Below are 21572 nucleotides of genomic sequence, written 5' to 3'. Positions count from 1 at the left end.
TACCATTATACTTGATGCACAGTCAGAAGGATTAAGGAAGATAAAGTAATGAAACCATGATTTTTTGACAGAACCATACTTGCATTCATTATTCTTGTGAACGTGATAAAAAGGTAAACTGCATCACAAGCTCTTTCTTAATACTTGCAATACTCTTCCTCTGTTTTTATATCATTAGGGAGCTCCAGGAATACCTGGATTTTCAGGTCCCCCAGGTCTTCCAGTAAGTAAAATTGAAACTGATTTATCTGATTTCTCTCTTAATATAGTCTTCAGTACACAATTACCCTCAACCCAGTGTACTCACTCTAGTGTCAACATCAGCATTGTCACTGTCTGTTAACCTAGAGATAACAATCATAGCATCAGCAATTCTTACTCATTGTAATGATTTCAGAACACATTGTAATCTGTCAAGTCTTATGGAAACTGCTCCAACATAAACTGTTTCAGTGTTGCTGTAGGGTAATATGAATGTGCAAAAACAAAGCTTGTGTCAATTTTGCACTTGCTTTTAGGGTGAACCAGGAGCTGCTGGCCCTCCTGGACGCTCGGGTGTTCCAGGATGCAACGGCACAAAGGTACAAGCCAAGCTGAATATCGTGTGGATTATGTTTGGCTGTGAGTGGGAATGACGAAAAAGCAATCATTTTTCCCCCAATATACAACCATTTTGATTTGTTTTTGTTTGTGACTTTATTGACTAGGAAAAATTTGGCAGTCACCAGAGGAAGGATAAATGCTGCCTTTATGTGTAAGATTGATAATGAAATAATACATGTTGAACATGTATTCTGTTTGACTGAAAACCCTTTTTCCTAACCAATCCTTCTGTTGAAATGGGTTACATCTGAGAGAATTAGTTAATTTCATTTTACCAGTACATAGCTTGCAGCTGACAATTCATAAATCCTGAGGGCAATTAATAGAAAAAGTTTAACATTATGTTACAGGTTTAATCATTTTTCTTTGCTCATAGCTTCAAACAATCTGAAAGAGGGAGTTAGAAGAATGCCTACTACAGAAAATCAGACATTTCTAGTGAAACAGGAAACTGGTTTGACATAACTAATAGAGGCTGGTCTTTGTGATAGAAGTAAAGGTCCCTAAGGTCAAGCTGTGCCTCTTTTAGTAAATATAGTGGTAATGCAACTCATAATTTTAGTATGATAATATAAAAAACTTCTTTTGTAGTAGCATTTGCTAGACTCAGAATAATAATCAATAATATGCATTAACAGTTGCTCTTACTGTTTGCAGGGCGATCAAGGTTTTCCAGGTCCTCCAGGTAGAAGAGGTGCTCCAGGCATTCCAGTAAGTGTCTGAAATTGGTGATTGTATGAATTTCTACCACGTACAGCCACTCAGTGAAGGAGTGTAAAGTCTCAGATAAGCTGATATTGACAACAGGTGAAATATATAAATACTCCCATTTTATTAGCATGAAAACAGTGCAGTAAAGAGAAAAAAGTTAAAAGTGACGCTTAATCTGCTGAGTGTTAGGCCTCAACTTCTTAAGGTGTGAATGCACACACGTTCATTGGCTGGTGTTAGCTCTTCAGTGTCTCAAAGCATACTTGTCAACATTTAACTTGCATCTTTAAAGGTGTCCAATATGTATTAAACAGATTCCAGTTTCAGTTCATGTGTAAATATCATTGAGGACATGGCCCAGTTAAGTTAATGACAGAACCAGGAATTAAACCTGGAACTTCTGATTATGGCTGCATTGTTTTAACCCTAGGATTTGTTTTTTTTTATTATTTTATTTTATTTTTTTTATTTTTTTTTTTTTCTGTAGGAATGTGATTTTAAAAGAAACTTATAAACAACAAATGGGGAAAGGAACGCTACCTGTCAGGTTCCTGTGGCTTCAAATCTGATAATTTCTAAACATGATCTTTATTGCACCAGCTCTCCTTTATTTATTTATTTATTTATTTATTTTTAAGATCAGGCCTCAAAAATGTTCCACATTCATTTGTAGAATTCCAGCAGTGAGACTGGACTACTTTTTGACATTATGTTCTTTCTTCCTCAATTGAAGTCTGGCACAGCAAACATGTGCCTGGCTATACACCATGGTCATGAAAATAAGTCACTTCAAGAGCATTGAGCTTAGAAAGTATTTAGAAAGTGTCCTTTCATCATTGTTGCTTACTTTTCTCTTTTAATAATATGATTGTTCTTCTTCCTAGGGTGTCACTGGCATCAAAGGAGAGAAGGTCAGTTATTTACACCATATTATGTGAAGTATGTATTGGTAATATTATGTACTTATACTTGATGATGGAAAGGAATGCTTGATATCAGGGAAAACAGAAGGTTTACTTTCCATAAGAAGCAACAACTGATTTTGATGCATGGTCTCTACGAGTTAACTCAGCTCAAGTCAAAAAAGTGTATTTGTTTATATCCTATCCCTTAACTACCGTTGTTGCATGTTAAGAATTAACTCTTTCAAACACACAAAGAATTAAGCCTCTCCTCAAACAGGTTATGAATTCATATGGAAATCTGCAAATGCACTAGAGAGTAGGTCAAAGGGGAAAAAAAGTGCAGAAAAATTGAAAAAGGTCAAGACTGTGTGAGAGAAGTATGTAGGTCTGAAATGAAGACTACTTCTAACACAGAAGACTGCCTAAAATGCCTGAAAATGGTGTATTCTGTTTAATAAAATCTTTTTTTTTAAAGGTAGAGCTATCTGTAGTAGATAGTTGCCTTCATCATACAGTTTTGATACTGATTATATCCCTACATATTGTATTAAAACATTTGAAGCCTAAGATCCACTAAAGCGTTCTACAGCATAACTTTTTATCTTCCATTTTATCTAATTGTCTAGGGGTCCCCTGCAGATGGATATAACCAAAGATACGATGCAAAAGGTGATCCTGGGTTGCCAGGAATGCCTGGGCTTCAGGTAATTCTGAATTAATTCATTTATATCTCATGAGAGATATAAATGCATATATATAGTGTGCGTGTGTATGTATACACATATATCCATATAATGCATAACTTTATGTATTATATATTATATATTCTTAGTATTCTTACAATTACTCATTTCTAAACCAGAAAAATACCTATAATATGACTAATGCAATATATTAAAAGTCTTTCTTCTGACTTTTCAGGACAAAGTACTCCAAGACAATAGTAATTACTTTGTCATCAGAACCAATAGTCAGTATAGTCAATAGTTAGTAAAGTGGGATGAGGAAGTCAGGTTGCAGATGAGCAAAAGTATTTCAGAAATGGAGAAGAAATGGAGTTCCCCGGGAAGTAAGATTGGTTCAACTTCTAGAGAAGCATTAACAAAAACCAATATGATCCTTTTTTTTTTTTTAATGAGATTAATAGAAGGAGGCAGAATAGATGTTTCTTTTGACTGCTAAATAAATGGAAGACATTGAATTAAGCTGATAGTCAACATTTTTCATTTTCCATTTATTTGAAAGTGGAGATTTAAAGGATAGAATTTCTTGCATAGAATATTCTGAAGATTGTAGGCTCTCTAGGGCTAGCAATAGGGCTAAATGGATAACTAAAATGTCAGTTGCATTAAACAGGACTTACACCTTAGAGTAATTTAGTTTTAGAACAGGTGTGTATTGTTGTGTTTCAAAACATATACCAAATGATGATGCAGCAGGGAAGAATTGTACTTCTGTGTTATCCTGAGACATGAAAAGGAAATCAAGAGACAGGGCTGCTCCTCATTCAGTTCATTGAACTTAGCATAGTGGTTTACTTATCATCTTGTCAGGATATTTATTCCTGTTGTGGTTTGTTTCTTTCATTTTGTTAATATGCAGGGTGCACAGGGTGTTCAAGGATATCCTGGGGAAAATGGGCCACAGGGCCCTCCAGGAACTTCAGTGAGTATGAATTTATGTTCCACTTGTTACTTTAACCTTTTGATTTTCAAAGTAACCAAAAGAATTACCTGACTGTCCCGGACTTCCTTGATGTTTAGAAACATGGATATGTGAAACCCATACCTTTCTACACCCATCTGTTTTTTTCTTTTTCTTTTGATTATTTATTATGCGTGATCATTTACATGTTTTCAGAAGCTACATTTTCATTTTCAAATAATTACCCATAAATTCGCATTAAATACTAATGTAAATAACTATAACAAAGTATATGTTTGCAACCAGACCATATAGACATTATGCTATCACTTCCACTGACAATAAATTGCAGTTGTAATGGTGGAAGATTAAATTTTAAAAAGTAATATAACTCTGGTGAAAACTGGGTACCAAAACTCTTATATTGGTGCTGAAGATTGTAATTTTTTACAGTATGGTTTTTACTTTATTTATTTTTATTTTTTTTGTAGGGAATGCCAGGGAGACCAGGACCTCCTGGACCTAAGGTAGTCTCAGATTGGTAATAAAAATGAAAGCTTGCTATTATCTCATTTTATGGATACTATTTAAAATAAAAATAACATTTTTTTTACAGGGTCTTATGGGAATAAAAGTAATAGGAACCAAAGGAAGAAAGGTACCATGTATAAAATGCTTAAAACATTGTTTGTTTCTGATATACTATGTTGAAACACTGGAGAAGTACTGTGAAATAAAAGTTTTCAATACATATATATGAAAATATTTTACTGGAAGATCGGAACATGACAGTCTGAAGACAAACTGTGTTCACACAAGAGCTGAAGATAAAAACTTCCTAACAGAAGGGTAGAAACAGTTAATATTTACTAATACATAGCATTACATTCATTTATATATAATCTTCACTGTACTCCTAAATAGTTATCCAAGCATGTAAACAGTGGTAAATATATAGCATCATGACTTACCATATAGACTCATGACTTACTGTGGCCAATATCTCTTTGGTGGCAGCCCTCATGATGCTAGCAAACCTCCCAGATTTTGAGGAAAAACTGAATGGCTTATCTTTCATTGTTTTACTTTTTATCCTATATAATTTACATTCACAGAAATAACTATGAATAAATACATTGTCTCTCAGGACCTCAAGGTACTGTTGGAAGGCCAGTGTAGTCAGTCTGAGTGTCCTTATAGCACCCTTTTAGGAACTTGGAGCATCTCACTGTTCAGCTAATTGACCTGCACAGATTCAGTTGTGGGCTGAAACTTCACTATCTGACAGTGGGATTGATTTTAATTGTTTACTACCAAAGACATGCTAGAAGTTTCCTGGCAAAATCTCTAGAAGCATAACTTATTATTCATTAGCATTAGCTGAAGTGAGCATGTAACATCTTGCTTTCTTACAAAAGAGTGATGCATTCTTTGCTGTTATGCTGCAAGTGCATGCAGAGACATTCCCTTGGCTTAAAATCACTTAAAATTATAGCTAATGTTTTGTTGAGCTCTGCAGGAAAGATCATATTTAGCACTTTCCCTGTTCTAAAAGATCCTTAGTGAAAAAGTGCACTGAGTACAGGAAAGCTAATTTTACCTGACAGCAACATGTGACAATCATCTACTTACAGTATACAGACTGCATTTCTGAGAATGTCACTGAAGGTGCTTCATATATTTTTGTTAACTGACTCTAATCAAATTGGGAGAAAACTGATAATTGTTTTAACCATCAGAGAAATTGTAATTAATTTAGAGATAAAATTGTATTAAAAACACTCTTTAAGCTAATTCTAGATACTTTAAAAGAAGTCAGTATATGCATTTTTAGATTTCTTACCTAGGAGAAGGCTTGAAAAGTTTTTACAATGTCAAAAGCATAGCAGTAGTAATTTGAAATAAAGACAAAAACACACAGCTTATAATTGCTTCATTTTTATCTTTCTTTTAAGGGTGACACTGGATTAACTGGACCCCCTGGACCACCAGGAACCGTTATTGTGACATTAAGTGGTCCAGACAACATGACGGTAATAAAATTGTCAAAGATGACATTTAGATAAGCCATCTTACTGTTTTTCATCCATCCATTTCCTTTCATCCATCCTAACTTTTTTCAGATTTATTTAGGTAGATGCAAACCTCTTCTTAGAGCATGTGTATTCAGCTCAGCTGAGGCCCTGTATATTCAAACACTCATCTGAACGATTCCAGTGGAATGTTAAATGCTCATTAGTAACCCATCTGCTGTGGATCTCTGAGTACATGAAAAGTAAATCACTTATAGCTTCACCAAATCAACACAAGCTTTTTGATAGGCCATCAAAGCAACAACTGTGATGACCTCTAGGCCTCGTCACTGGAAATATCAGGATTCTGAGCTACTGAGTTTCACAAAAGCTTATAAGTTGTTCATATACATTTCAAAGTTTGTTTTCTCATGTTTTTACTGGAATGTGAGTAACCATAGAAAGTGTTGGAAAAACAATGAGTATTTGAGGAAGGAAATACTCTGAATCAACTTTCATTGTAAATAATGTTTTGTGCATTAATAGTCTTGCATTTTGTCCTTTTATAGTACTTAAACAGCAGTTCTTGATACGTGGTTTTATATGTTCATGTGTTAACTGAAACAACTCTTCAACCTGGTTTTGAATGTTTTCCTTATTTAAGCTACATCTAATCCATGGAGTTTTCAAAACTTCTCTGTTATGGGCTAGAATAAAAACTGATTTTTGTCATCAAAATTATATCGGGGAGGTACTTTGCAGATGCAAAGTTTCTGTTTCTTTTAGTCATTTAAGTAGAACTATCTATGCTTAAGTAAGCTTGTTAGTAAGGTTTGGCTTTCCTATTTGTAACACATAAATGTTTTCATAAGCACAGAAACATCCCAGAGACCATGCTAGATTTTGACTTTCTGTGTAATAGGACTTGAAAGGAGAGAAAGGGGAAAAAGGATCAAGAGGACTTCCAGGACCAATGGGGTTTACAGTAAGTGACCAGAATAAATCCCTTAAATCCAGACATTCAGGCAGCATCACCTACTAAATGCTACTCGTTAGCGTCCCATATTTATGCTATTTATTCTGACCTTTAAATATAAATACCTATTGATGACATTATATTTTTACTTTTTTTAAAAATTAAAAAATGATAAAAGATGTATTTAATTTGGAAAATGTGACCACAATTATCAAAATATTCTGATGGTGTTTTTGTTACAGGGGCCAGTTGGTGATTCTCAAAGTGAAAAGGGTGACCGAGGAGAACCCGGAGCACAGGTATGTGGAAAAAGCACTTATATATAAGTTAGAGAATTAAATAGGAAGGTACCACTTGTTATTGAAATGACTTTCAAAGTTTCACATAAAAACTTCTCAACAAAAGGTTCCTGTTCATGGTAACTAAACATGTATGAATTTCTAACAGTGTACCAATTTATAATCAAAAAATTATAGCTAAAATACTCAAATAATAATGTTTTGTGGCATTTTTCTGAACAAAACATTCTAATCCCTCAATTTCAAATAATTTTTCAAAACAATATTAAGAAATATCTCTTACTGTCTTACTTATCTAATGTCTAACATAAACACATTTTTAAACTTTTCCGTGCTTATTGTGGCTATAATAATTTTTTTCATGCAAGAAAGGGTAACAATAGAGGACTTGTACTATCTATAGATTGCGCTTTCTTCACTTGTGTGGTGCTTTAACAACAATGATGCTGTAGACCAGCCCAATGTTTATTTTTATTATTCCTATGCATTATGAAAAATTGAAGCAGTAACTCAGACAAAAATTTAAAGTACCAAAAGTTCTTGCTATCCAGGATGTATTGTCATTTTTCTATCTTCTGTATTCTGTATTATGTTAACAGTATGCAAAACTTTACTAGAACTCGTCTTAACTGACCTTTCACATCCTCTTTTCTGGAGAAAGTAGTAGAACACTCTTGCTTTTCTAAAAAACTGTGTTAAGACATAGACTGACCAGCCATTCTAAAAAAAAAAAATATTACTACAATATACCAAATAAGTGTGAATTTCATGTTCTAGAAAAAAAGGATCATTTTGTGCAAATAAGTTTGAGTCACTAGTGATATCACTGCTACTTCCAGCTCCCCCTCTTCTCTTAAAGAGTATCACCTTTGGTTAAGTTCTGCCATCTCTTCAGTATTACTGGTTTTTCTGTTGCTTACATCATAATTCATGGTCTGATCTTTTTTTTTTCTTTTTTTTTTAAATTATTTTAAATTTCTTGGACTTATTCTGTGCAAAATAAACCTCTGAAATGTACTTTCTTTCCTGTTGTTCTGAACTCATAATCTTTCACCCCCCTTTAACTTGTCACTACCTTCCTGCTATTTTAACAAACCAACTTTTCCTGATTTCTGCCTTCAGGGTGTTAAGTTAAGGTATCCATAATTATTTTGTCATTTACTTCTGTTTTGCTCTCCATTTTTCCCCCTCCTCTGCCTTCCCTTGTAATTTCTTTTAACAAGTAACATTTTTTTTTTTTTTTTTTTTTTTAAGTTGTTTAACTTCATGCATAGTTGCCACACTAGAAGCCAGGATGCCAGCAGAAAGCTGCCACAATGTACTGTACACTGTGGAAAACAACAGATATGTCTGGCACACTGCCTTCTCCTGTTCTCACTTTTCCATTTGCTGCCCTACTTCCTTTACCTTTGAAGTGCAGTCCCTATTCTTCTTCATTAAATAGTTTCTGTTCAAGCCATCTCTTAAGTCCAAATCCTGTAAGTCTTTCATATCTTTTTCCCTGTGGTATCTTGCCGTGCTCATCACTAGGAGGGCTATTAGCCACTGTATTGTTTGGTCATAGCTTGTCTTGCTCCTGCAGGGACGTCATTTTGCACCAAGCTTTGTGTACTTCCCTGGCACTTTGTGCTGTTGAAGTGTCTGCCTCTTCAGGAGAATGAATGTCCAGGGAATATCTTCCTCTGTTTTTCTAAACATTAATTCTGATTAGAAATAATGAACATTTAGTAAATACCCTAAAAGCTTTTCAAAATTAGTAAGAACCTAAAGTACAGTTACAAGCACAACATTTAGTTATTATGCTCTTAGAATGTGATGACACTTCTTTAGTTCTTTTTCATTTTTTTTTTTATTATTATTTTCCTCTGTAGGGTAAACCTGGAAAAGAAGGTGCCCCAGGTCCACCTGGCTTACCGGTAATGAAGGAAGCCTTCAAAAGGTCTTTTAAGTAACAGTCATCTTTATTTGGTGGTCATATCTTTCTGTCACAGCTTTTTCGCATTGTGGAATGTGTCTGGGAATGTTGATTTGCATACATGGTGAACCATTACTTTTCATTAAACTGGCCTAAGGACATACCATGTACCTACAGATGTGTGCAGGAGAGAGAGGTTTGCTACATAGATCTTGTTCCTTCTGTGTAAAACAAAAAGACCTGTTGTTTGCTTCTGACTGTCAAGTGAGTTTGAGATGGAGGTCAAACGAACACTTAGTTATGCAAAATTACTGATTTTCATTCTGGTTAGTCACATTGAAATATTTGCAAAAGAGTTATATCTTCAGAAATCAAGAAGCAAAATGAATAATTTTAATCACTAAAATCAAAGACATCCTTTAAAAGGAGAAGCTATAGTCACTGTCACAACCATCTTGGCCTGAAATGAGATGACTGATGGATATTAAAATCATCATTTTGGAGGAAGTACCAAAATATAGTTCATAAAATATATCATTTCATACCCAAAATGATCTTATTTGTATACTGGTTCAAAAGCTCAAGTTGTTGAATTGTCCTTGGAATGCTTATTTAGTTGGTTAAATACCAGTTCTTCTCTATTTGATTCACTTCCACTTTAATGATATCACTAGGGTCACAGTGACCTTACAAAAATCTTAGCAGAATTCTTATTGTTGGTATAACCCATTTCATAAATATCTAACTAAAACGCTATCCTCATTGTGTCAAAACAACCTTAGCACCCAGTCTAAACACATTCCAGTCTGACAAAAAAAAAAAACTTGGAATGACAGTTTGCAAGACTCTACTGCCTTATTACTCAGCTAACAGAAAAAAAGCCTTCTGTCATGATAAAGACATGTCATTGTTCTGTTCCTATTTCTACCTTTTACCAACCAGGGGTGCATTCAGCTCCATAAAGCTCTGCAAAATCCTTTTTTTACACATACGTACACTTGCAGATAGTGCAGACCGCTGCTAAGGCTACTTTCTCTCCTGGTCTTGCCTTGCTGACACCCTTCAGTAGATGCTAGCTGGACAGGGTCTGCAAGATGGAGTTGATGAATATGAGAATATCACATTGCATTCAGTTTCTCCCCTTTCAGGAACAGCTGTTTACAGAAGGAGGACAAACCAGAGCCTCTTACACTTGTGTTATGTGGAGTGGCTTCATTTTGGGATTGGTAGAATGTGCCATTGTAAAGGCAGGTTCAGATACGAGACCAGTGGTATTGCCTGCAGACATGGAACTTTGCCCTGTACTGAGTCTTACCCTGGAATTTCTTCCTCTGAGCAAGTCATATTTGTGTTGCCATTGCCCTGAAAGATTAAAACTTTCAATATCAAATTTGATTGATGACAGTGCTAAAAGACCTTTTCTCATAAAATTGTATACTGTCATCTGCAGGGACAAAAGGGTGAACAGGGCAAACCAGGAATGGCTGGCAGACAAGGAGCCAAGGTATTGTCTAATGCTTTTGTTGTTTGTGAGGATAAGGATAAGGTATGTTTGGGGGTTATTTTATATTCTTTTTTATCACTGTCACTACGATGTTTTTACATAGACAATATGTGGATGAGATGACAAGTAATGATATTGTGGAATGGGGAATTGGTCAGCTGAAATAGATGATGTGCATGAACTGGTGTCCATCTTTGCCTGCTGGTGTACTCCTGTAGTTTTTGGAGCATGTGGCTGAGCAGTCGTGGCAGGAACAGAGGACAGGGTGCTGAAGGACTGCTCAGGAGTAGAAGTCCTTTAATGTTATAAGCTATGTACTGAAATGACAGTGGTTATCAAATGTCATGTCATGTATTTATTTTAATAAATAAATTTAACCAATTTCTGTGCTCTAATGAAGGGGATAAAAGGCAACACTGGTCCGCCTGGAGCTTGTGGTCGAGTAAGTGTAAATTATCTTCACCAAGTCATTTGTGTAAACCACTAAAATAAGTCAAACTGACTGTATGTAGCAATAATGGATGCCATGGTGCTCTAACTGGGGTATGTCATTCTCAAAGTACTGTTATTGCTGGACATCTCAAAGGCATAGCATCTCCCTTCATGTAGAACTGGATGGAAGATCAACACCTGGTTAGATTTCACTCATTTCCAGCAGTTTTGGCAGGAGACTGGACTGTCACAGAACAGTTACAAACACTGCTGGAGCTGATTTTTTTAAAACCAAACTAATCAGTTCCGAAACAGGTGTTTTTAATTTGAAAATCCCAAGGTTCTTTATTAAAAAACAAAATCAAAAAACATCAAACTAACAGATACTATGAGTACAATTTCTTTGTCTCGTTATGCTGTCTCTACAGTGTCCTTCTTAAAGGCCCTGTGTGCATCTAATGGAAACTTTCTGCTCAAGTTGTCCAAAAAGAAATAACTTTAAATAAGCTGAATGGATTGTGATATTGACAGAGTACTAAAAACCACTGTTTTTCAAAAAATCAATAGAAGAAGAATAGAAATCGTATATTTTAAACAGTTTTTTATGCCTTTTAAAATTGGTGTTTTAGTAGTCCATTTAAATTTTAGTGTCATGTTTATGTGTCAAGGCACAACTCTTACCATAGTCTTATTTTCAGGTAAAAGTGCCCATTCAGAATAATCCAGAAAAGAGCAAAAATTTGTAGTTAGAAAAAAGTAGAGCTATAGCTAATAGCATTTTGATTCTGCCTGTCATTTATATAAATTTCAAAATGTCATCATATTAAACTATAATAAATTGAGAATATTAATTTAATAGGAATTAATTTTGTATGCATTTGTGATTTAACTAGTTGATTTTTGTCTGTTTTCATGTATGATTACTTAAAAGAGTAGTTTCTGTATAGCTGAATCTGATTTGAAGACTTTATAATTCCTAGAGGTTTCTGTCAAGAATATTTTCTATCTTATGCTACTGTAATATTCCTGATTGGGTCTCTAAATCCCAGTCTGCCTGTATAATTGCATCCACAGGCAGAGGAATTCTTTGGGAATTAAGGAACTGGGCTGAAAATCCCAGCCCCCTCTATTTGTACAGGTCTTTTGGCATTATCTGTGTGTAACAATTGTGATTTAATTTCTGACTACTTGTGAGCAATTAACATGTGATTAGGAAGGTCTCATGGTGTCACAGCATTGGAAAGATGAATAAGGCCATAACATTGTACTAACCAAATGGTCAGTATGAGGCACGGTGCTTTTCTCTTCATTCTTACTATTCATTCTTTTCTTACTATCTTTCTATTAAGACAGAGTATTATGATAATGTAGTTGGTGATAAGGGAGATGAAGGACCCCCAGGACCTCCAGGACCAAAAGGTCAACGTGGTATGCCTGGTGAGTAGCATATCACGACTACAATCTTTTAGCATGATGTTGTGATGTAACCCCATGAGCAGCTAAGCACCCCTGAAGCTGAGTGAACAGCTGTTCACTCACTCCCTTGCCAAGTAGGATGGGGGAGAAAATAAAATTTAAAAAAAAAAATTAAAAAGGTAAAATTTGTGGATTGAGATAAAGACAGTTTAATACGACAGAAAGGAAAGGAAAAAAATAATGATAATAATAATGATATATACAAAAAAAGTGGTGCCCAATGCAATTGCTCACCATGCGCCAACCAATGCCCAGCCAGTCCCTGAGTAGTGGCCCCTCTCCCAGCCAACCACCCCAGTTCTTATTGCTGCTATGGAATATCCCTTTTGGTCAGCTCTCCCTGTTGTGTCCCCTCCCAGCTTCTTGTGCACTCCCAGCCTGCTCACTGGCAGGGTGATGTGAGAAGCTGAAAAGGCCTTGGCTCTGTGTAAGTACTGTTCTACAACAACTAAAACATTAGCCTGTTGTCAGTATTAAGTTTCTCCTAAATCCGAAGCACAGCATGTACCAGCCTCTATGAAGAAAATTATCTCAGAAGCCAGAATATGGGGGCTGTTTTTTTCAAAGGGGTTGTTCCAGGTTAGGTTTCTGAGCACACAGCAACCTGCTTCTGCCTTTCTGAGAGTATTTCCAAATTACTCCCATCAAATTTATCCTGAGATATGTAGTAAGATTTCTCTAAAAATAATGAAGCTGGCATACTTCTTTGTGCACATAATTGAGTTGAGCATCTAAGCTCACTCACATCCGATATAATGACTTTAGTGGATTACTGCATCAGTGTTACTTATGTATGCCATAGACAAAACGACAGAGCTTTAAGTTTCCTGATAAAGGTTATAGTATTTTTTGTAGCCTTTAGAGTTTCTTATGCCATTTTTATTGCCTATCATCCCCAAATAATATTTTTGTTGTTGTTTTTTGTTTAGTTTGGCCATGCTGTAAAATTAAAATGTCTTGATTTATTATTTGAGCTGTGTCACAATGTAATAATAATCTGTGGGCCGAACTCTAAGGCAGCATGTTGTGAGCTATACCTCATACTCGCCATCAAATGCTTGCCTACTGTATTCTGGTGTTCTGTTTTTATAAATATTCATGTGTGCAAGTGATCACGTTGCATCCAGTGAATACCTTTCGTTTTAATAAATCTGCTTACATGCTTCCAAGGGATGACAAGAGGAGAGTTGAGTCTTGAAAAGATAATGCATTTTTAAGAAGTGGTATCTCTATTACAGCAAGTAATAGTGGCAAAAAAAGAAGGAAGTTTGCAGGCCTGTAAGCCCCTCTCAAGTAACTGGTGCATCCCCACCTGAGGATAAATGTGGTGGGTCCTATTCCTACCTCTTGTAAACACCCATATCTTGCCAGATTTCAGTGAGAATTGCCAGTGTGCAACAGTTGCGTAAAGTAGTTGCTATACAACTACTGAGGAAAAAACAAATTCTTAAAAGATAAAATAAGCATAGAATGCAAAAGTGCAAAGATTGCAGTCAATGTTACTGAGTAGTGACTTTGCTGAGAATGGTTTAACTCAAGTTCTAAACATGTTGCTTTTGCAGGGCCACAGGGTCCTCCTGGAGGTGCTGGTAGACCAGGTATGTGTAATGCTCCAGTAGCATAAAAATTGTTCTTCCTGCCAGTTATACAAAATCACTGTTGTGAAATATTAATTTTGGATGTCTGTGAACACCAATTTTATTTAATCACTATGTGTACATGTGTACATAGTGATTAAATAAAAATAAAAAATGTCAGCCACAAGTTTTGATGAGCCAAGCATTTCAAGAGAGATTAAAGAACATTTTAAAATATCTTTACATTCTCATTGTGATTATTTAATATATCACAATGTTAAAAAGATTCATGGTATGAACTTTGAAACCCTGGGTTTGTCTCTCACTCATTCTGGTGAGTACTTGCTTACTTTGCTTTGAAGTTCCGTTTTTTTTTCTTTAACTTCATTTTTGTATTTTTTCCTCTTTGGTTAGGTGTGTCAAGACCTGGTCTGAGAGGTCCCCCGGGATTTCCTGGCCCAAAAGGAAAAAAAGGAGAAAAAGGACAAACAGGCTTGTGCATTGTAGGCCCTCCAGGACTACCTGGGATTACTGGCAGACCTGGTTCTGTTGGATTACCAGGTCCTCCAGGAGAACCAGGTGACATTTCATTATTGTATATATAATGCACAGCAACAACTCCAGCTTATCTCAATTGCTGATGTATGAGATTATATACATATATGATTTATGGAGTATATCTTGAGTAAAGTGGTTAAATAGATTTTTTTTTTGAAATAAATAGATTTTTTTTTTGAAATTTCACTTCAGAATATTCACAAAAAATATGTGTAGCAATTCTCTGTGCTCCGTTTCTAATGATATTCTGTGGGGAAGGTACAATGACTTTCTAATATAAAGATTTCTCACTTTTTTTTTTTTAACTGTGACTAAAAATATACTACTTAGAAATACTACTTAAAAACAGGAAGGACTAATGAGAAAAAAAAATCTGTTTTTAAGATTAACTGTTCCAAAAATTGCAGTTCATCTGTAAAACTAAATTCAGAAAGGACTAATCTAAAAGTTAGAGAAATCATTTGCATGCCTTCCTAGGTCTTGGTGGGCCTTAGAGCAGGCTTGAAGTACTGGCAGCATGAAAACAAAGCAGTAGCAGCTTTGAACCAGCTGAGTAGTTCCAGTTCATACAGCTTTTAGAAAGTGTACTAACCAGGAGTACCTCTTAAACTAGGAGTACAAACAGCATCGTATTTCCTTTACATATGGTATGGCCAAAGCAAGTTGTTTTCAGAAATAATACAGATGTAATGCTTATCTTTCCTTCCTTAGGAAGAGCACAATATGTCATATTTTTTTTCCAGAGTAATAGTAAATACAGCAGAATAATTCTGATAAAGATACTTGAGCAGGATTAATAATTTACAAATAAAAGTTTTCCATCCAAAGCTGGAAAAGAAAGAATTATGTTTCTGTTAGAATGTAAATACTTCCCAAAGGAGGAAATGTGCTTTTTAAAGGCAGCCCCCTGGCTAGACAGATAAATCTAGTAGTCTGCTGAGATTTACTTTAGAATCACCATATTTTTCCTCAAGTAATTCTAGTTAAAGGAGTTGTGGATTTGTCCAGGTAGTTCTCTTTTAAATGAATACTGTCTCCAGATCATCCTTGCACCTTTTTTCTGCCTTAGCAAATAGAGAATGTCTGAATAATCTGTAAATGTAATGGTGCCATGCTCATTTCATTCACAGGTAGAGTAATATTTAGAACAGGCCCACCAGGACGTCCTGGAGAGCCAGGGTATGCAGGACCTCCAGGACCTCCAGGAGATGTTGGCATGAAAGGTCAGTTACTGTGTTTATAGACTGAAGGACTGACATAGTGTTCACTCAACAGGGGATAACAAAACTGTCAGGGAATCTTACGGTTTTGGAGCAAGCCCTTCTATATTCAAGAGAGCGTGTATAAATTATGAGAAATTAAAACAGAGTGGAAAAAGTTCATGTTCATTCTCGGTACAGGGTTTTGTACATTTCGCTTTCATGTACCACATTTTTTGCGTGGGAGTGTTTTCTCTGAATGAGATCAGGAACATATCATTATTGACAGTTACTGGCCTTTTCAACTGACAACTAAGATGCAGAGCTGAAAAAATATTTTTTCCATTTCTACTTCCTTTCTGAAAGCTACCACTTAGAAGTTGATGGTACAATCCATTTATCTTCATAGATCCTCATGAAATTTTGAAATTAATTGACTTATTTGATGACTTAAGAGATTTTTAAAAAATCCATTAGGGATAGCAAGATGTCCTCCCTGTAAACAGTGACTGAGAACAGTGCCTGTGCCAGTGCCAAGCACCAGTTGTAAAGCACTGCAGCCAGGGTGTAGTTCTTCTCTGGACAGTACTTATTACAGGTTGGTGAGGTTTTTGTATTCCTGTGTTGTTATGTCAGCACTAATGGTTGTTCTTTGAAAGAAGGTTCATTCTGTGAATATAACCACAGGAGCTGCTAATTTTTGTTTGTTAAATGCCACCTGCCAGTCTTTAAAGTCACTCAGGCTGCTATGAAGCCATGTTAGTTCAAAGCCTGTGTGCCTTTCTTCTTTTGAGAGAATTTGGCCTATCGATAGAGTGTTTGTATCCAAATAGCTTACTGAAACCAGACTTGGAAAAAAAAAAAAAAAAAGAGAGAGAGATTTAAATTGTGTGTCTCTATGTTTTCAATTAAATGTAATCAGTTCTGATTCACTGTCTGACTACAAGTGATATTGTACTGTGTTGGAGGTGATCTTCCATCAAAATTAAGGTCACATGCCTACTGCTCTTTGACCAAGAGGTGTTGACCACCCTCTATAGAAAAAAAAAAAAATAACACATTAGTTCAGCTTGGGACTTGCTTTGTGTGGAACAACTAATAAATTGTATTCCTTCTAGGTGATGAAGCTTTCGTGTGTACTGATTGTAGCTATGTTCCGGGAACACCTGGTCTTCCTGGTTCGCCTGGGCCACACGGCCAGGATGGCATCCCTGGTAAATTATCTCAGTATTTCTAACAGGATGGTAGGAAATGCCACTGCTTTTGCTTTTAGTATGAGAATCAGGACAGGTATGAGCATGTCTGCATCATGCAATATTCCAGATCCCAGAAGTAGCCCTGAGGTTGTGATGAGTGTGATAGCATAATGCAGCTCCATCTGCTGATGTGAGCACAAGCCCTAAAAGAATTGAAGACTAAACGGTAATGGGCTTAGGTGCAGCCTGAAGCCAGGTCAGTCTATGCTCATGCAGTGAGTGTGAATGGGAGTAACATACAGTGCTGTGTGTGATTATCAGAGCTTGTCAAAATCCATTTCCTTATTTTCTATTTTATTTACAAAATATGTTTGTTCTTTTGCAGGTAGGGAAGGAACACAAGGTCCCAAAGGAGCTCCAGGTTCTCCAGGAGCACCAGGGTTTCCAGGAGCTCAAGTAAGACTTGCATTTTTCAAATTATTTTTCAGATCCCACAAGAATTTCATGGAAATGTCATGGCCAACATTAAATGAAGTGTTATATTAGGTGATATCAACAGTTTTCTGTTGCAGCCTCACCTTGAGTATTGTGTACAGTTCTGGGCTCCACAATGTAGAAAGGATATTAAGAAACTTGAAAGCTTCCAGAGGAAGACAACAAAGTTGGTATTAAAAAGGCTGGAGGGCATGTCTTATGAGGAGAGGCGGAGGACACTTGGTTTGTCTAGTTTGGATGAAAGAAGGCTAAGAAGCAAACTCATTGCTGTCTACAACTTCTTGAGTAGGGGAAATGGAGAGAGAGGTGCTGATCTCTTCACCCCGGTAACTAGTGATAGGATGCGAGGGAACGAGGGAACAGCACAGAGCTGTGCCAGGGAAGGGGTTCTGCCTGAATGTTCGGAAGAAGCTCTTTACTGTGAGGGTGATCAAATGCTGGGACAGTCTTCCCAGTGAGGTGGTTGATTCCCCATGTCTGTAAGTGTTCAAGAGGCATTTGGGAAACTTGCTGGAGTGGGAATGCAAGCACCTTCCACAGACATATTACTTGGTAGTTCTAATTTGTGCCTGTAGTAGTAATAATTCTTGGGAGATTACAGAAAACACTGCCCAAAACAAAACTGTCATGCACAAGAATATATTGTGGTGGCTGTCATATAGATGCATAATTGAAAGAGCCTGCTAGCAAGTTTTTCCAGAAATCTCCCAAGAATATGTGAGCCCAAGATCCCACTAGAGCCCAGTGTGCTTGTGTGCTTTCAGTTCCACATTGTGCCCTGAGGGGTTAAGAAAAAAGCACAGAAGTTAGCTACAGACAGACAGCTGTGGTGGCTCTGGTATCCCTAGGGAGATCTTTCCTTGTAGAGAACAATGTCCTCTCTAATCAGATTTTAAGGTGTTTTTTTTTTTCTTGTCCTTCTGCTTATGCCAGTAGTTGGAGTGGGCAGTTACAGAGAATAAGATACAAATAAGGAGAACCATTCTTAGGTATTTAATTTAAAAAAGAAAACGTGAAAATGGTTGACATGTTTAGCACTGAAATTTTCTTTGTTCCAGGGACCTCCAGGTTTTAAAGGAGATCAAGGACATAAAGGATCAAAAGGTGAGCCAGGATACGTGTATCCAGAAGGGCCAAAAGGTGAGCAAGGAGATCCAGGGTCCAGGGGAGACAAAGGAAGAAAAGGTTCAAGTGGATTTCCGGGAAGATCTGGACCAAAGGGCTACAAGGGTTCTAAAGGTGAAGAGGTAGGTATGCACTGTTTGCAATTAACATAGAATTCATGAAAAGCTAAGTCAGTGGTTGTATCTTGTATGACACTCTGTTCTACCTAGTCCAGTGTTTTAACTGAGTATCATCTGCCTGACTTAGAGGTGCTATGCTCAACTATAGCAAACAGTACACATAAGTGGAAACAAAAGAATTAGAATAAATATTCTTATGTAATACCAGGGAGAAATGAGGCTAGCGTGGATGCATGCTGCTGCAAAGCCTCAGCAGTTTATTAGTTTATTGTGCTGTTAGTTTGGACATTTGTATTGGAGTGTTATCTTTGATTGCTCTGAATAATAAGACACGGACCAAAACCAAACAAATAAAAATAGTTTTTCTGTCTAGTCATAATGCTTGAAGTGAAATAATAGTACAAATAATACCAGTTTGGTCTTCAGGAATTAATCTCCAGTCAGGGCTGAGAGAAATCACAAAAGCTGCGAGAACTACTTTAAGACTAGCTTTCTTAGGGCAGAGCTCTTGGATCAGCAGAAACAAAAGACTAGCAATTGTTGTTGCACTGTGTTGGCTGAGAAACTGTAAAAGTGATTCAGATATTGCTATTTTTAAACCTGACCCCCTAGTGCTTAAGGCAAATTAGTGCTGAAATAGGTTTTTTCCCTAATGTGTTTTGAAAAATAAAAAAGTCATATAACATAATGCCATGGTAATTGAAAATCAAGCTGGTTTTGTACTTTTTCAATTTTAATAGTAAGAATGGATGAATGCCCTACAGTTTACAAGCATTGATATTAAAATTCTTATTTGTTTCATCACAAGTAAATTGGTTGAAAAAGTCCTGTTCAATCAGCAGAACTACTCTGCTGCTAAAATAGGATGAGATCAGTCATACAGAGAATCAGGCATTTTGTTGTGAAAGCTGGCACGGAGAGCAAGTAATGCTTGGTGTACAGACGTATATATCGTTAATAGGGATTGCCTGGTACAAAAGGAGATAGAGGACTACCTGGACTGCCTGGTAATCCTGGTCTCCCTGGAGAGATGGGGCTTCCTGGACCACCAGGATATGGACCACAAGGAATAAGAGGTTTCAAAGGCTCTAAAGGAGTAATCGGTCCTCCTGGATTGCCTGGAGAAGCTGGTTTGTAGCTTACTGTTTTACTTTTCTTTACCTATGTTAAAGTTTTAAACTACAGAGAGAGATTGAAGACAAAGACATAAATTATGAAATATAGGAAGTTTTTTCTTGGGATGAGATTTCCAAAGCGTTGTTCCATCTTTGGTTTCACTAGAGATAATAGCAAAAGTCTTAGGGTCATAAGATAATTGAGATTGGAAGGAACCTGATGAGGTCTTCAGTCCAAACTCCTGCTCAGAGCACGTTTAGCTATGAGATTAGAGAATGCTTGCTTCAAGTCTTGACTGAATAATACTTGAAAACCTTCAAGGACAAAGACTGCACAGAATTTCTGGGCAACCTGTTTCAGTGCTTGACTGTCCTCATCATGAAAAAAAAATTCTTTGACTATAGATCCATTTCTCATCATTAGTGTGAGCTAAGTCATCATAAGAAGATATGAAGGACTTAATCACTTTGGAGTGCCAGAAACATACCAGTGTATTTATTTATAGACAAGTATAATATGGAAGAACTTGAAGCTGGGCAGGAGAGATACAGTCAAGTCACTTCTTAAGAGAATTTTTGAATTTTAAATCCAGTGGATTCTGGGGATTAGTGCTTATAACTGCAGTGATATGTTGGGCACAATATACCCATGCTTTTGCTATTGACTGATAGAAGATGTGAGTTTATTATCCAAAGGGATGAAACTTCCAGAGTGTGTCAATCTGAGTCTTTGTCACTCTTTCTGGGGTTGTCACATTGTATGAGGAAATGCACATGAATCTCTGTTGGAGACCTTGCTAATTGTGAGGGGGTTTTTTTGTTTGTTTGTTTGTTTGTTTGTTTAATCTGTTCTGAGGGTCCTCGACCTGATGTTGACAATAACTCCTATTCCCTACTTAAAATCATTTTGTGCTCTCTGGGTTTCTGTTAGACTGTAGGAGGGCTGAGAGAAGGGCTTGAGGTGGTCTGGGTGTCAATAAAATTCTTTTGCTTTATGAAGTCAGGGCTTGAAGGATTTTCAAAATCTGTTGGAGCCTCAGAAAGATGGAAACAATAGCAGACCAGATTTTTAACTAACTAGATTGCTCATTAATATTTTAAAATTGCAAATTATGTATTTTTATACTATTTCCAAACTGTAAGACTTTGATAATTTGTTTGCTGAAGGTCTGAAAGGAGAGACCAGTAGGATAACTCCATTGCCTGGATTGCCAGGACCTCAAGGACCAGATGGTTTACCTGGACCCCCAGGGGTGCCTGGTGAGTATGTTTGCTTAAAGGACAAAGTTAGAGATGACCTGATTGGGATTTATCTACCATCTCTGGCCAGATAAAACTGTTGGGTTATTTTGGGAGAACTCTATGAAGGATTTCATATCAAGCGCAGATTGCATAAAGACTTAACAGACTCGTGCACGCTTTGATACTGAGAACGCAGAGATCACAATTAGCATTTTAACTACTGTGAAGGAAAAATAGTGTCTAAGTTCTAATGATACCATCTACACTCATGTCCTAATTAATAATGATAAGCTGGAAAACACCCTGTCATCACGTGTTGTGTGGTAAAACAGACTGCAATTTACTTACTTTCTTTGAACAGGAAGGGTCGGAACAAATGGTCAGCCAGGTGATCCAGGACATCCAGGGCCAACAGGTGACACAGGCTTTCCAGGGCTTGGGTTTCCTGGAAACCCAGGTCCAAAAGGTA

The 21572-nt window shown here is 36.6% G+C and overlaps 1 protein-coding gene across 1 annotated transcript in view; it reads left to right on the top strand.

The window, feature by feature from the left end:
• Window positions 1-21572, top strand: part of COL4A3 (collagen type IV alpha 3 chain) — a gene marked incomplete at both ends in the record, with an annotated part of 61008 nt that overhangs the window by 19256 nt on the left and 20180 nt on the right. Inside the window, 24 exons of the mRNA XM_084292102.1 lie at window positions 179-223; window positions 519-581; window positions 1261-1314; window positions 2199-2225; window positions 2846-2923; window positions 3822-3884; window positions 4355-4390; window positions 4480-4521; window positions 5819-5896; window positions 6798-6860; window positions 7094-7150; window positions 9022-9066; window positions 10516-10569; window positions 10970-11011; window positions 12351-12438; window positions 14040-14075; window positions 14469-14633; window positions 15743-15835; window positions 16930-17025; window positions 17393-17463; window positions 18561-18749; window positions 19708-19876; window positions 21029-21121; window positions 21465-21569. Of these exons, the coding sequence (XP_084148228.1) occupies window positions 179-223; window positions 519-581; window positions 1261-1314; window positions 2199-2225; window positions 2846-2923; window positions 3822-3884; window positions 4355-4390; window positions 4480-4521; window positions 5819-5896; window positions 6798-6860; window positions 7094-7150; window positions 9022-9066; window positions 10516-10569; window positions 10970-11011; window positions 12351-12438; window positions 14040-14075; window positions 14469-14633; window positions 15743-15835; window positions 16930-17025; window positions 17393-17463; window positions 18561-18749; window positions 19708-19876; window positions 21029-21121; window positions 21465-21569 (1852 nt within the window). The remainder of the gene's footprint in view (window positions 1-178; window positions 224-518; window positions 582-1260; window positions 1315-2198; window positions 2226-2845; window positions 2924-3821; window positions 3885-4354; window positions 4391-4479; window positions 4522-5818; window positions 5897-6797; window positions 6861-7093; window positions 7151-9021; window positions 9067-10515; window positions 10570-10969; window positions 11012-12350; window positions 12439-14039; window positions 14076-14468; window positions 14634-15742; window positions 15836-16929; window positions 17026-17392; window positions 17464-18560; window positions 18750-19707; window positions 19877-21028; window positions 21122-21464; window positions 21570-21572) is intronic.

Source organism: Netta rufina, assembly GCF_964035555.1.
Source record: "Netta rufina genome assembly, chromosome: 9".
NCBI classification, from domain to species: domain Eukaryota; kingdom Metazoa; phylum Chordata; class Aves; order Anseriformes; family Anatidae; genus Netta; species Netta rufina.
This window is presented reverse-complemented; position numbering and strand designations above follow the sequence as displayed.